This window comes from Nanorana parkeri, unplaced genomic scaffold (genome assembly GCF_000935625.1).
Source record: "Nanorana parkeri isolate BGI_ZX_2015 unplaced genomic scaffold, ASM93562v1 scaffold287, whole genome shotgun sequence".
Lineage (NCBI taxonomy): Eukaryota > Metazoa > Chordata > Amphibia > Anura > Dicroglossidae > Nanorana > Nanorana parkeri.
Genome location: NW_017306555.1, coordinates 245,131 through 257,619, shown reverse-complemented (window position 1 = coordinate 257,619; position 12,489 = coordinate 245,131). Strand labels below are relative to the sequence as shown.

The following is a 12,489-nucleotide window of genomic DNA, read 5'->3' as shown; positions in this document are numbered from 1 at the left end:
TCGGTGCACTAGCACAACAAACACGTTTGTCCTCTTAAGGTGGCACTCTATATGAAAGTCACATCAGAGCCTCTGAAAGCTTATAGCTGGGTACCGATTTGCCGGTGGTCACCCCCAAATCACAGTCCTGAGGATGAGCAGATGACAGCGGCGCCCGGACACGAAGCATGCGGTGTCACTGCGCTATTTAAGGTGTCCCGGCTATAGGGCACAACATGCAGCAGCCGAGCCGACATTTAAGGTGGCTCCGGCTGTGATGCTTTCCTTCTTATTGGCCTTTCCCGTTTGCCATCCCCCGCTCCCTCCTGGCGGACGAGACGTTTCGGTTACATTTTGCGGCGTGCGGATGTCCTGTACCCGGAGTCGTTGCTTTGTCAATGCAGCGGGACTGATGGCAGGGAGGCGCGTCCTTAAGAGCATCCCGGCACCTGGTTGGTCCAGATTTGCGTCAGTTTCAGCCCATGACAATTTGGTATTCTGTGAAGGATAGTGACAAAGAACTGGTCTGCTCCCGGCCCTGGCATCCAAACTTGGGCAGCCGGCTCCGTGCACACAGGCATTGTCGGCTCCCCCAGCGCCGTGTGTCTGATGAGCTGGCCAGCATGAGCCCAGGGCACCCAGGCATCCTCTCTGTGTAAGCTCTGCACCTACAGCCATATGTCTGTGAGTATGAACCACATCCAATACCGGTGACAGGAGGGCTGCATACCCTGCAGATGATGACAGCTGACTTTTCTTGCATGTTGATCCATCAGTGTAGCAATATGTATGCAGAAACTTAATGATTGTTTCAATGTACTAGACTGCAGAGTGTTGCAGTGATCCAGCCTATACATCTCAATAACATTGTGTAGATGTGTGATCATTACATGACTTGCTACTGCTATGTTGATTTCCTACACTGACCGCTTATAGGGGCATCGAGCCTTTATGGGGAAATAATCTATCACTGATGCTCTGATAACATGAAAAAAATAGACCAAAAAAGGGACAAGATTTAGGGTGATCGTGGATTTATTTAAACCCAGATGGCTTTTTAAAGGCCAATCTGTAGCAAATCAGGACAGCTGCAAAATGTGACTTGTGATAGGACTGTTCCAGGGCTCTCTGCAGCTTTTCAGAACTGCTGCAGTGACAGGTAAGACAAGGAACAGATTCTTCTCTGCACACAACCCAATCACAGCAGAGGCTTCTGATCTGTAAGTGGGAGGTGTATGTATATCGCTTATATGTCAAAGAATTGTATTGTCAGGTCTAAGATTTCTAGGGGGGTATCACTGCATTGTTAATAGGAATAGAATGCAATGTTTCATGCATCTGTGCTTGATTGTAGTGGAGAAGCCGGTGTGGGTTAAAATGCACAGCTCTGTCACTTTGGGTTTGAATGCACACAGCTCTGTCACTGGGATGTTACTATATGTGATAAGCTAGAGGCTGTGTTGACAAATGCTGATGTTACAGTGACCCAGGGCTTTGCACAGACACATTGAGCTGCCCTGGGCCCAGTGAAAAGATGGCACGGCATGCCAGCCTCTTGATGGCAGGCTGCCCTGAGTATAGGGGAAGACCACTTACAGGCTGCTGAAATGGAAACGATTGAGCATACTCAAGAGCTTTGTATAGGAGGAGCTCACTAAAAAATGCATGCATGCCACCTAATGATTGAAAACTGCTATGATTGAGGTTCTGCAGCAGCACAAGACTTTATAATAGGTAAGTTTGCAGTATCTAACTTATTTAAATGATTGTCCCTTTTAGACATGGCATTCTGTATTTAAAGAGCGACTCCGCTTTTGATGAGAAAAAAAAACCCAATCCCCTTTGGGTGATTAATGTACATTGCAAGGATTTTACCAGACTGTGTTGCAGATTCCTACCTTTTCCTGTTCTGAAGAACCAACTGTATGTTTCACCATGTCCTTTCCAGACTGATCCCTGAATGGGAGGTTCTGAGTCATTATGTCAACCTGGGGAAATCTCAGTGTTCTAATGAGGAAAGTTGCAGCGTCTGCATCTTTAGAAGTAGTTAAACCTAAGGGAGCATCTCACCAAAAATGACATTTCCATTGCAAGGGATGGCTAAAGAGTTACTTGTATCTTAGCGCAGACTTCTGGGAAAATCTGTGAGACAATCACAGAAGCAGGAAATGACATTTCTGGGGGGTTTCCCTCAACGATAATGTACTGAACCCCTCTAGGTTGCCATATTGCATTGATTTTTTTCCACAGTTTTAGAAAATAACAGCTTCAGATTGCAAAAAAAGGTACTGTAATAATTTTAAATTACAAAATTGCTTGGGTAGCAATTTTATATGGTTTATTATTTTTTCTGTAACGAATCCTAGAGTTCATCTTGTTTGGTTGGGTGTCCCGACAGCTTAGTTCCAATAGCTGCCAGTGAAGCTTGAACTTGAACCAGTGAAAAATCAAGCTAGCTAGTGTCTGATGCTAAGCTCAGTACTGTTTGAGAGATGGTGATCATTACTGAGTCATCTAACAAAAGGCTTCAGCCCCTTTAACTACAGTCAACCAAGCTCTAGTAGTATACTGTATGTAAAACTCAGAATGAACACTAGCAAAGCTTTTATAAAAATATTATCCTAGCTGCTTGCCTTCGCTTTGCCCATGCCATGTATAGTTGCCATAACAGATCTCAAATCAATGGGCAACCTTGGTCAAGAGTTGCCATCTACACTAGGTTGGGCAGCTCTTCCATAAGCTGGCTGGCTGTGGCATACCGAACCTTTTTTTTCTGTAGACCCTAATGGGAAAGCTGACACTTTCAGTCATGATGCCAGCCTGCTAAGAAGGTGAACTTTCTGGTTTAAAGTGGACCTAAACTGTAAAGTGACCCAGGCTATAGGAAGGCAAGCTAGGGGTTACCAAGCATCTCAGAGCTGTAAAAACCATGTCCCATGACACTTTGGTTCCATGTTAGTGACATCATGAGTTACGTGGTGTTGCTGGTAAATGGCTGGCAGCTTTCAATGCTATTTGCTGGACAACTGGAGTGTGAACAGAAGTCAAACATGGTGTATGCATTTTTCTGTGTACCTGTTAAATGTTGATAGAGCAATTCTAGGACAGGGCTGAACAAATCCCAGGAGCCAGGTAACCAATGCTCCCTATAAATCACAGCTGGTGCCTTTCTGGTTTCCTCTAGGTGTCAATGAAGCTGGTTCTTAAAAATCCTGCTGGCTCCTGGATTGGACAGACTGGCTCCTGAATTCCATATTAGTTTGTCCATCCCTGTTCTAGGATGCACTTCCTCTTTCAGTTAAGAGACTGCTGACATCCTCAGTGACTGTCACGGTGGCTCTGGGAACCTGCATCTCTTCACCCTGGGTTATCTATTAAAGGGCATTGATGTATTGCATTAGCAATTCACTGATTAACTTGTTCCGTAGAGCTGCCCAGTTATAAGCCAGCAAAGTGCAGCACACTATATCAACCAACCAGAATGAATCAGTAATACTCATAAAATAAAATAAAATTTGCTTAGCCCCCTGAGTTACCAACCTTCCACCCTTGTTATTCCTCTTTGTCCTACCCTTTTAATGGGCATAACATGTAAGGTAGAGTACTTTAAAATGGCATTTCCTATGAGAGTCATGTATGGCAGTGTTTATACAGTGTTTTATTCATATGTGAAGCAAGATTGTTGTCCTTAATTATTTTGTAAAAATTTAGAAATCATTTTTACTTTTTTCTTTATATTCCCCTACTAGTAGTGATACTGGGTAATCGGAGTAGAAAATCAGTGATTTTGTTGCCTTCTATGTATAATTGTGGTCAGGGACGTCCCTATATTGAGGCCTCAGGTGGCATCTGTTTGGGTCACAAGGGGGATGGGACCAGGCAGAGCAGCATGGCCGTTCTGCTGCATAATGTTTGCAATGTGCCTGCCGCCCCCTTTCTGGCCAGGGCGTCCCAGGTTGCTAAGAACCAGGCAGGCAGATGTGTAAGGGCCACACATCTCCCCACACAGCTCTTAGCACCATCTCCTGGCAACCAGTGACATCACTGGTTGCCAGTAGCTCTGCTGCAGGACCCTGGCCAGAGTGTCCCAGGTTGCTAAGAGCTGGGTGGGGAGATGTAGATCTCTTACACATCTTTGGGTTTTCTCTTTAGATAATTATAATTATTAAAATATAAAATTTTTGTGGACATTAGGACAGTACAAACATCTCATTTGAACGACTTGGTAAACCAGAGAGGATCAAATGTATTTATTTATTTATTTGCAATGGTAGGTTAGATAAATTAGATTTTCCATGTTTGTTGACAAACAGCCCTTCATAGTTCCGTGTGTAAAAGTTCTGCTTCCCGAAGGATGCATTTGTTCTAGTGATGTCTAGGCTTGACTGTTATTTTACCCCAGGACACAGAGAGGCCATGCTGCCCGTCATTGGCTGCTCTGTGTGAGCAGCTGCCGGATTTCTCTTTTATGTCCTCTGTAAGCGAGGCTTGTTAAATGCCATGACAAACAGCTGAGTGGATTACAGTTGGGCAGTAGCATATGATTCATGCTGCCCACATTAATATATTCCATTTAGTCACTCCTGCTGTTTCTGTGCCATGTTATTATCTACAGTGTACACTGTACAGAAAATCATCACAGAGCCGGAACCAATATTTCTGATCATTATTTCTACCAGTTCATTAGGAAATGGTGCAATTACTGACCAAACACCAGCAGGTGTGTTTCTTGTAAACCTTCAGAACATTTTTAAAGGCAGATCCATTTTTGGGAATTCTGTATACTACTATGCTAAAATAATCTTTGCTTTGTCTCATCCAATAATGAGATGGCAATATACCAATCTGTCCCATTTGGCACACATTGGAAGGCAAGTTCCTGCACCTGTCTTGTGATTTACAGGAGGGCTATAAGATCCATTGTATGTTTCTGTCATTATAGGGAGTATTAATAAATATGTAGGTCATAGCCAATGTCCTACTGAATATTCAAACATACCTGTCATTGAAGTAGGATGTCTCCCAGCACCAGGGTATGGTGCATGTTTAAAGTCTAACTAAAGACACAACTTGGATAGAGTGGTGACTTTAGAACCACACATAAATGTCACCACACATAGAGCAGGTGTGTTGCCAATGCACAAGTGTGCATGGGCCATTAAGAAGGACATTTATGAATTTCATGCACATTTAAAAAGACTTGAAAAAACTTTTGAAATAACATTAGTATGTTAACGCTTATACACGCTTTTAGTGATTTAGATTTACTTTAATAAACTCTCATAGCTAGTTTTTTGATAGCTTCACCTACAGCATTATACTTTGCAGGTGAGTAACCCCAAGAGGTTCAATTACCTTTCTGTTGCACCAGGGAATAATTATTTCTAATGAGCAGAAAGAACAAGGAGCTCCCATACATTAGGCTGCTTTCCAAGATACCAAGAAATTCCCTCTGCTCTACTTTCTTTGCTTTGCATATTTTTTCCCATAGACTGACATCTCTGTGTACACCTGGCTTGTGTAATATCAATAAAGCAATTTGTTCTTTGTTTGAAGTTACTGTATCTATACCCAGTGGCGTAACTAGAAACTTCAGGGCCCCAGTGCAAGAAACCATGAAGGGCCTCCCCAACCCCCCACAGCCCTGGCACCGTGTGGTTAACAGGAAGGCTGCCGAGGTCCCCAGCAAGCGCCGGACCTCAGGCAGCTGCTTCAGTTTAAAAATTTAGTGCGGGTGTTCTGTTGAGAACGCCGACCCAGACGGGATTAACGAGGAAACAGGCATTTATTTACAAAGTATTCGTTTGTAATGGTTAATTGTGACCGTTCATAATAAGCCATCCATGGCAGTAAATGATGGCATATTATTAACGTTCACAATTAACGATTCAAACTAAATACTTTGTCAATAAATCTCTGTTTCCTCAATAATAGGGGTCTGTGCGCAAGAGCAGATGCTGAAGTCGGCAAATTCGGCTAGGTCGGCGTCTCCACAGAACACCGGTATCTGCACTTAGTATTGGGGCATTTTCACGAGTACGAGTACTCGTGAAAATGTCCAGTATTGGCACTGGGGCATCCATACTTAATAATATCATGTATTGCTGAGACTTGTAGTCCTGCATAGTTGGTGCTATTCTGCATTGCTGTATAATCATTATTGCACCATTGCTGTATAATCATTATACAGCAATGCAGCAGAATACCACCAGCTATGCGGGACTACAAGTCCCAGCAATAGATTATAATGAAAACACTACCAGCCTCTCAGCAGACCCCCGCGCCCTTCCCCTCCAGCCTTCACCCACCCAGACTTACCTGACTCTCAGACCACCACTGACAAACCAGACACTTTCTTCCGCGTCCCGGCGGCCAGGGGACTAAGTGGAGAGGGTCCTCTCCCCGTACAGTGCATGAGGGAGCTGCAGGCCCTCTTCTTCCTCTCTGGCCCACCCCCCAGCAGGCGGAACGCCAGGGCCCGGTTGCAATTGCGACCGCTGCGACCTTGTAGTTCCGCTTGTGTCTATATACCCATATACAGTATACAAGATAATTGGTATCCACAAATGGGTCATTGATTCAACAATAGTTTGTTCAGGTGACACCATCTACCAGACCACATCTGTAGTTTGTCACCCATCACTACTATTTAGGGCCCTTTCACCTTAGTCACCCCTAGAGCACATAGACAACAATTGTGCACAACTACACGTTGCCCTTTCTCACAGCACACTGGACCACAGTTTGGAGGATAGGGCAGAGCAGATGCAGGCCAAAACAATAGATTACTACTATGGTTATCTATTGCTGGCTGATTACAGTGAGCAATAGATCCCTATTAGATATGATCCATTGCTGCAGGGCTGCATGGACTGGATCAGGTCTCCACTCAACCTGATCCAGACCAACGTTTCTCAACCTTTTTTCAGTCACGGCACTCTTTAAAAGTGTGCAAAATCTCAAGGCATCCCAGTTTAAAATGTCATAGATTTTAAGAGGGAATCCACGCAAAAACACACAAAAATGTGAGTTTCACATTAAGGTGCCCCCTTCAAATCAAGATTCCCCCATTCATATCAAGAGCCCCCCCTTTCACATCAGACGCTCCTCTTTCATATCAGAACTCCCTCCAATTCCCCTTTACATTAGGAGCCCCCTTGACCTCTGTCTTTATTACCTCTTTCACATCACAGTCCCACTGAGGATAAAAGAACAGAGTGTGCCTAGGCACCATCACATTTAGAAATGCTGCACTGCTTCCAGTCCAGAATTATATGCTAATTTTTTATTTTTTTTTAAGCCCGTGGAACGTGCATCTAAACAAACTTCCCCTGTGAACAAAAAAAGTGAACTGTGAAATCACAGCACACAAAAACGTGCACAAGGGTGCAAGGTCCTTCAAAAGAAGAGTCCCATTGCCCGACCCCCCCGGGGCGCAAGGCTCCTGACAGGGGTTGAGACTGTTGGTCCACCAACCCGAAGGCCGGTGGACCCCGATCCTTTGGGGACCTGCCGAAACAGGTCCCTCACAGTACTAGGCAGGGGGGCTCTCCCGAAGAGAGACCCCCCTCCTGGGTGGGAGGAGACAGAGAACCCTATATAAGGGCACAGAATCTCCTCCCAGCATCAGGAATAGGCCCAGAAGAAACCTGCACCTTCAGCATCTGTAGGTCAAAAAAGCTTTTAAAAAAAGCCAATCGTGAATAGAGTGCAATGAATAATACTAAAGTGCCAGTGCACCACGCTGACAGGCCTTAGGGGCCGAGTGCAAAAAAATTGCCCCAGACTAGCCATAAGGCCTGTCCAAGAGGCGTTGTGCAGAAAAATGCAATGTGGTGTGTGACCGAGTGCATCAGTGAGTCAAAGTGGGTAGGTCCCGGACCCCTGTGACTTTCTGAGCACCCCTGGGACGCCACCCCCAGGGGGCACAAGACCACGGGCTTCTGCCGCCTCCCAACCCTCCAGCCTTGATCAAGTTTCGGATCTGCCCATTATCAGGAGTCTGAGCACCTTACAGAGGTCTGACTACCAAGCGCACCCATTAACGAAGAGTCGTTAACCCGGTGTCCGCAACCTCCTCCAGTACTCAGACAATTACACCGGCAATTGGCTACCGGTGCATCTTTGACTGATAAGAACAGATACTACACTTGATCTTAGCCAAAAGGCCGAATGGTACATTTCTTACTAACTACTCCGGCAGGATGCTGTACATACATCACTACATTCTGCCTCAGTTCTTTTCTCTGGAGCCCTGATACAAACAGTGGCCTGGCTCATGGGAGTAGTTATGCAAATATTAAAATGTCTTGATGGGTAAATGTCAGTCTGGAGGAGGGGACGTTCCTTGGTAGGCTGCAATTGTGTGCAAACTACACTAGGCAATCTACAGGTGGGGTTCTGAGCCTGAAATCCAATTAATAAAAGGGGTGGCCCAGAGGCAGTAAGGCCAGGGGGGTGGTGTGTCTGAAGAACAATACGCTGTACATCACAGCATTCTAATGGTGTTTTAGGTTTGCCTTGGCCAAACCCAAGAGAACATGACTGGTTATGCATCCTCCAAAGCAGAAATAGTTAACAGCCCAAATTGATGCTGGAAGTTGTTTTCTATTCATTCCGTGAATACATGCAAATGTAGTGGTGACCAGTCATTTACATTCATTTATAGAAATAGCACGCATAGCAGAGTAGTGTTCTAGGACAGCAGAACAATTCGGCGTTCATCCGTGAGCTCAGGAAGTGGGTGGCAGATGGCCAGGACTTCATAGAACAAAGCAGTGGATGGATACAGGCAAATTCTACCTTGAAGAATGTTCTAATGGGAACGCTGCAACCTTTGAATTTGTAAGTGTTCTTTTTTTTCTGTTTTACTTTGCCGTGTTCTTATGCAAATGTTTCAATGCCCTGATTACATTGTTTCAACATGCTGTGTTTGGTATATTCACGATTTATTTCGTATTTTTGGGCATTTATAATTTTATATAAAACATTATAACTGACAAGTTGTGTGCAATTTACAAATCCAACATTTCATTGGTATTAACTCTATTGGCTTTTTATTGCTATCCAAATTTCCTCTTACTTACTGCCATGAAAAAAAAAATGAACAGGGGTTCTAGCCTCCTAATACTGAAAAACACAATTTTATTTTTGTATTTTTATTTATGATTAGCTACATCGAAGAGCAGCCATCAAAATACACTCTGGGATCTATCGATAAGCAATGTGCAGGGCTATTCACCCTGTGAATATAAGTGAACGTTCTTTTTTGTTAAATGATGCAAAAAAAAGAACATTTGAAAAATGGCCTGGATGGGAAGGGGGTTTAACACCGCGGATGTCAACTGGTTAATATTTTTTTCCAGTTCAAATGTATTGTCTTGTAATACTGCATTGTGACCACTAGATGGAGCTGAAGAGCAAGTAAGTATTTACATATAGTTAAAAGGAGAACTATGAGGTGAGGTGAAAATCACTCACCCTCATAGTTCGAGCCGACGTGTGACAATGAAACTGTCACACGTGGGCTCAATAGATCGGGAAGTGAGTGAACACATACCGTCGCTCGCTCACTTCTCGATCATCTCCCAGCAGAGAGCCGTGACTGTCAGTCACGGCTCCCTGCAGGGATTCCCCCCTCCCCTCTCAGATCCTCCAGCGCTGACTGGAGGAACGGACGGGGCGGGTACAGCTGGCTCTGCCTCTAGATAGGCAGAGCCATCTCTCACTCACGCAGCTGGGTGGATCTTAACAGTAATGTCGGGATCCGTCCCAGCTGTGGAGCCCTCAGTATACCGCGAGCCGTAGCTCGCGATGTACTGAGCTTTGGGTCATGGGAGGACGCTAATATATGTCCTCCTGTGACCCTTAAGAGAACTATGGGGAAAAACACTTACCGCATAGTTCACTTTTCCTTGAACTGGTCACCATAGCACAGGGACTCCCGTGATTTGCATCTGCAGTGACAGCAGTAGTACTTTGTTCATTTTTCATGCATTTTTTTAAAATGCAGCTGTCAAGAAATGACAAGGAAGAACACAGGGCAGAACTGGAAGGATCCCAGTAGTAGCAATAATTACATTTATCTGCTAATTCTCTCCAGCATTCTCTAAAAATTGTTACATTGTATCTTACTAAGATGTATTTATTTACTAGGATTCACAGCTCCATCTAGTGGACATATTGCAGTATTTTCCCAATTCACTATGGAATATAATAGTTGAAGAACATTCGACCTGCCTAGAAAATAGCCTAAGAACATTGGATTTTGCTCCATTCACACAACAGCTGGTTGATTTGAACAGAACAAATGTACATGCAGTTTCACTGAGTGACTAGCAAAGCCATTTTTTTAATTAATAGGCCCCATAGTGTGTAAGTGTGCATGCATGCCCTATTCCAACTTCACATTTTAGAATGTTAGCATTAAAGAAAAAAGTAATGCTCTAAGTGACCCTCTTGGGTTGCCCAACAAGAAAAGGGTCACTTTAAGTATCCTCGCACCCAGGTCTTTGCAAAGCTATGCTCGCCATCAGAAGTGGGTGGGCTATATATGCTAACACTGCTTCCCCTGGGACCTGTTGATGGAAGGCCTGCTGTTGCAAAAATAGAATTGCTCCCAGGCCACAGCACTTTTGCAGCCATGGTACGAAATTAGAGCCATTACACAATATTGCTGTGAATGTGAAGGCTTCCTGAGGACCTGTCCTGGGAGGCGAGGCCATCAGAAGCTTTACCATGCACAGGCTAGTGTGTGGACTAGTAAAAGTAAACATTTTAAAAATATATAAGATTTGTAATCATGGGTGCACAAAAAATCCAGTTTCTGTACCAAAAATAATTGATATTTTGCCTTTTTTTTTTCGTACAGCCTATTGGAAGCAGCTATGTTAGGCTAAAAGAGGCTTGATGGTTATAGTCGGCTGTCTTTTCTGTTTATATAACTTCTAGGCCACCTATTAGAAACCAGCAGAAAATAATATACCTCGCTATACTTCTTTTCCCGGAACATCTGGATGCTTTATATATGGAAAAGTGTTCAGTGTCCATTTAAAGGTGTCCCAGCATATCCTATCCTGTTATAACATCAGCATTGTAATAGGAATACATACTAGAGTTGTTATTGATAATGCAATCAAAGCTTACTGGAAAGAATCCCTGTAATGTATTGATGAGTGCTGCCTTCTGTCTACCCATCACTTTCACCAACTTCCTGGATTCCCAGTGTGCTTTGTGTCTTTTTCCCGGCTGCTTGATGTGAAGCAATCTTGATTTCACAAGACCACATATCCCATCATGCATTGCTTCCAGCAAGCAGTGATAATGTTACATTGGTCAGACGTTGATTTGTAGTTCAGAAGGCAGAATCTGTGAGAGTTATGACACAAGGAAGGGCATATTCAGGGGGCTGAGTGAAATTGTGTCAGTGCATTGAGGAAGTACATCCTATGGACATCTTCTATAAGTAAGTTTACAAACTTCTAGATCAATATGGTTATTAGTAGGAATGCACCGATACTTTTCGAGTACCAATGCCGATACTTGGCATTTACATGAGAACTATCAGGGTTGCAGCGGTTGCAGCTGGGACCTGGCTCTGGTGCTCCACCACGGTCCTGAAATCGTCGATATTGTTTTAGGAAAAACTGTCACATGACAATAAACAAAAATGTATAAGTACTCGTAATTGTAAGTACTCGGCAAGTACCAGTACTCGTACTCGCAAAACTAGTATCGGTGCATCCCTTTATTTACATTTATAAAAACAAAATCATACATTAAAACAGAGATGTACAAATCCCAGGATCTCCGTGTGCTCCTTACAAATGACAGCTACCTAGAAATAACTTTTGAATTTTTCTCTAGTCTAGTCTTGGAGCTGGAAAAGTATCGGTACATGTACTTGTACCGAGTATGGTACTTGGTATCGGTGCATCCCTAGTTATTAGTAGGGATGCACCGATACCGTTTTTTCGGGATCTAGTACGAGTACCGATATTTTTTTCTTCCAGTGTTCGCCAATACCTAATACCGATAACGGAAGTCCCATTAAGGAAGCCGGGTGGCGTGTAATAACTCGCCACCCTGCTTCCTGATTAGTAGGGAAGCCGTCTCCATGCTCCCTCGTAACCAGGTGATGAGGGAGCATGGAGACGGCTTTCTGGCCAATCAGGCTTCCTGAGTGGCCGGGAAGCCAGCTCCCTGGTGACAAGGGTGCATTGAACCGGCTTCCCAGCCAATCAGGAAGCCGGGTAGCGTGTAATGACTCGCTGCCCAGCTTCCTGAAACCGGAAGTTCTGGTATCGGGCTAGGCATCGTGAGCATTTGGGCGAGTATGAGTATCGGTATCGGTGCATCCCTAGTTATTAGGAGTTGGATAGAGCTTATGGAAATTCATTATAGAAACACAGATTTATTTTCAGTTTTTGACCATAGGTACCCTATAATGTAGATTACCGTTCTTGGTCCTTAGTGCTATGTTGCTATGACAACCCTCCCCCCCCCCGGCTT

The 12,489-nt window shown here is 44.1% G+C and overlaps 1 protein-coding gene across 2 annotated transcripts in view; it reads left to right on the top strand.

Annotated features, from left to right (window-relative positions):
• The first annotated feature begins 521 nt into the window (after nucleotides 1-521).
• The window catches only part of KLHL17 (kelch like family member 17), a 46,415-nt gene continuing 34,447 nt past the window's right edge, over nucleotides 522-12,489 (top strand). Inside the window, exon 1 of one of the 2 annotated variants that reach the window (XM_018557502.1) lies at nucleotides 522-663. In XM_018557502.1, the coding sequence (XP_018413004.1) occupies nucleotides 658-663 (6 nt within the window). In that variant the 5' untranslated portion in view covers nucleotides 522-657. Of the gene's footprint in view, nucleotides 664-1,081; nucleotides 1,139-12,489 lie in introns of those variants that run through there. The other variant, XM_018557503.1, reaches the window with a different exon arrangement.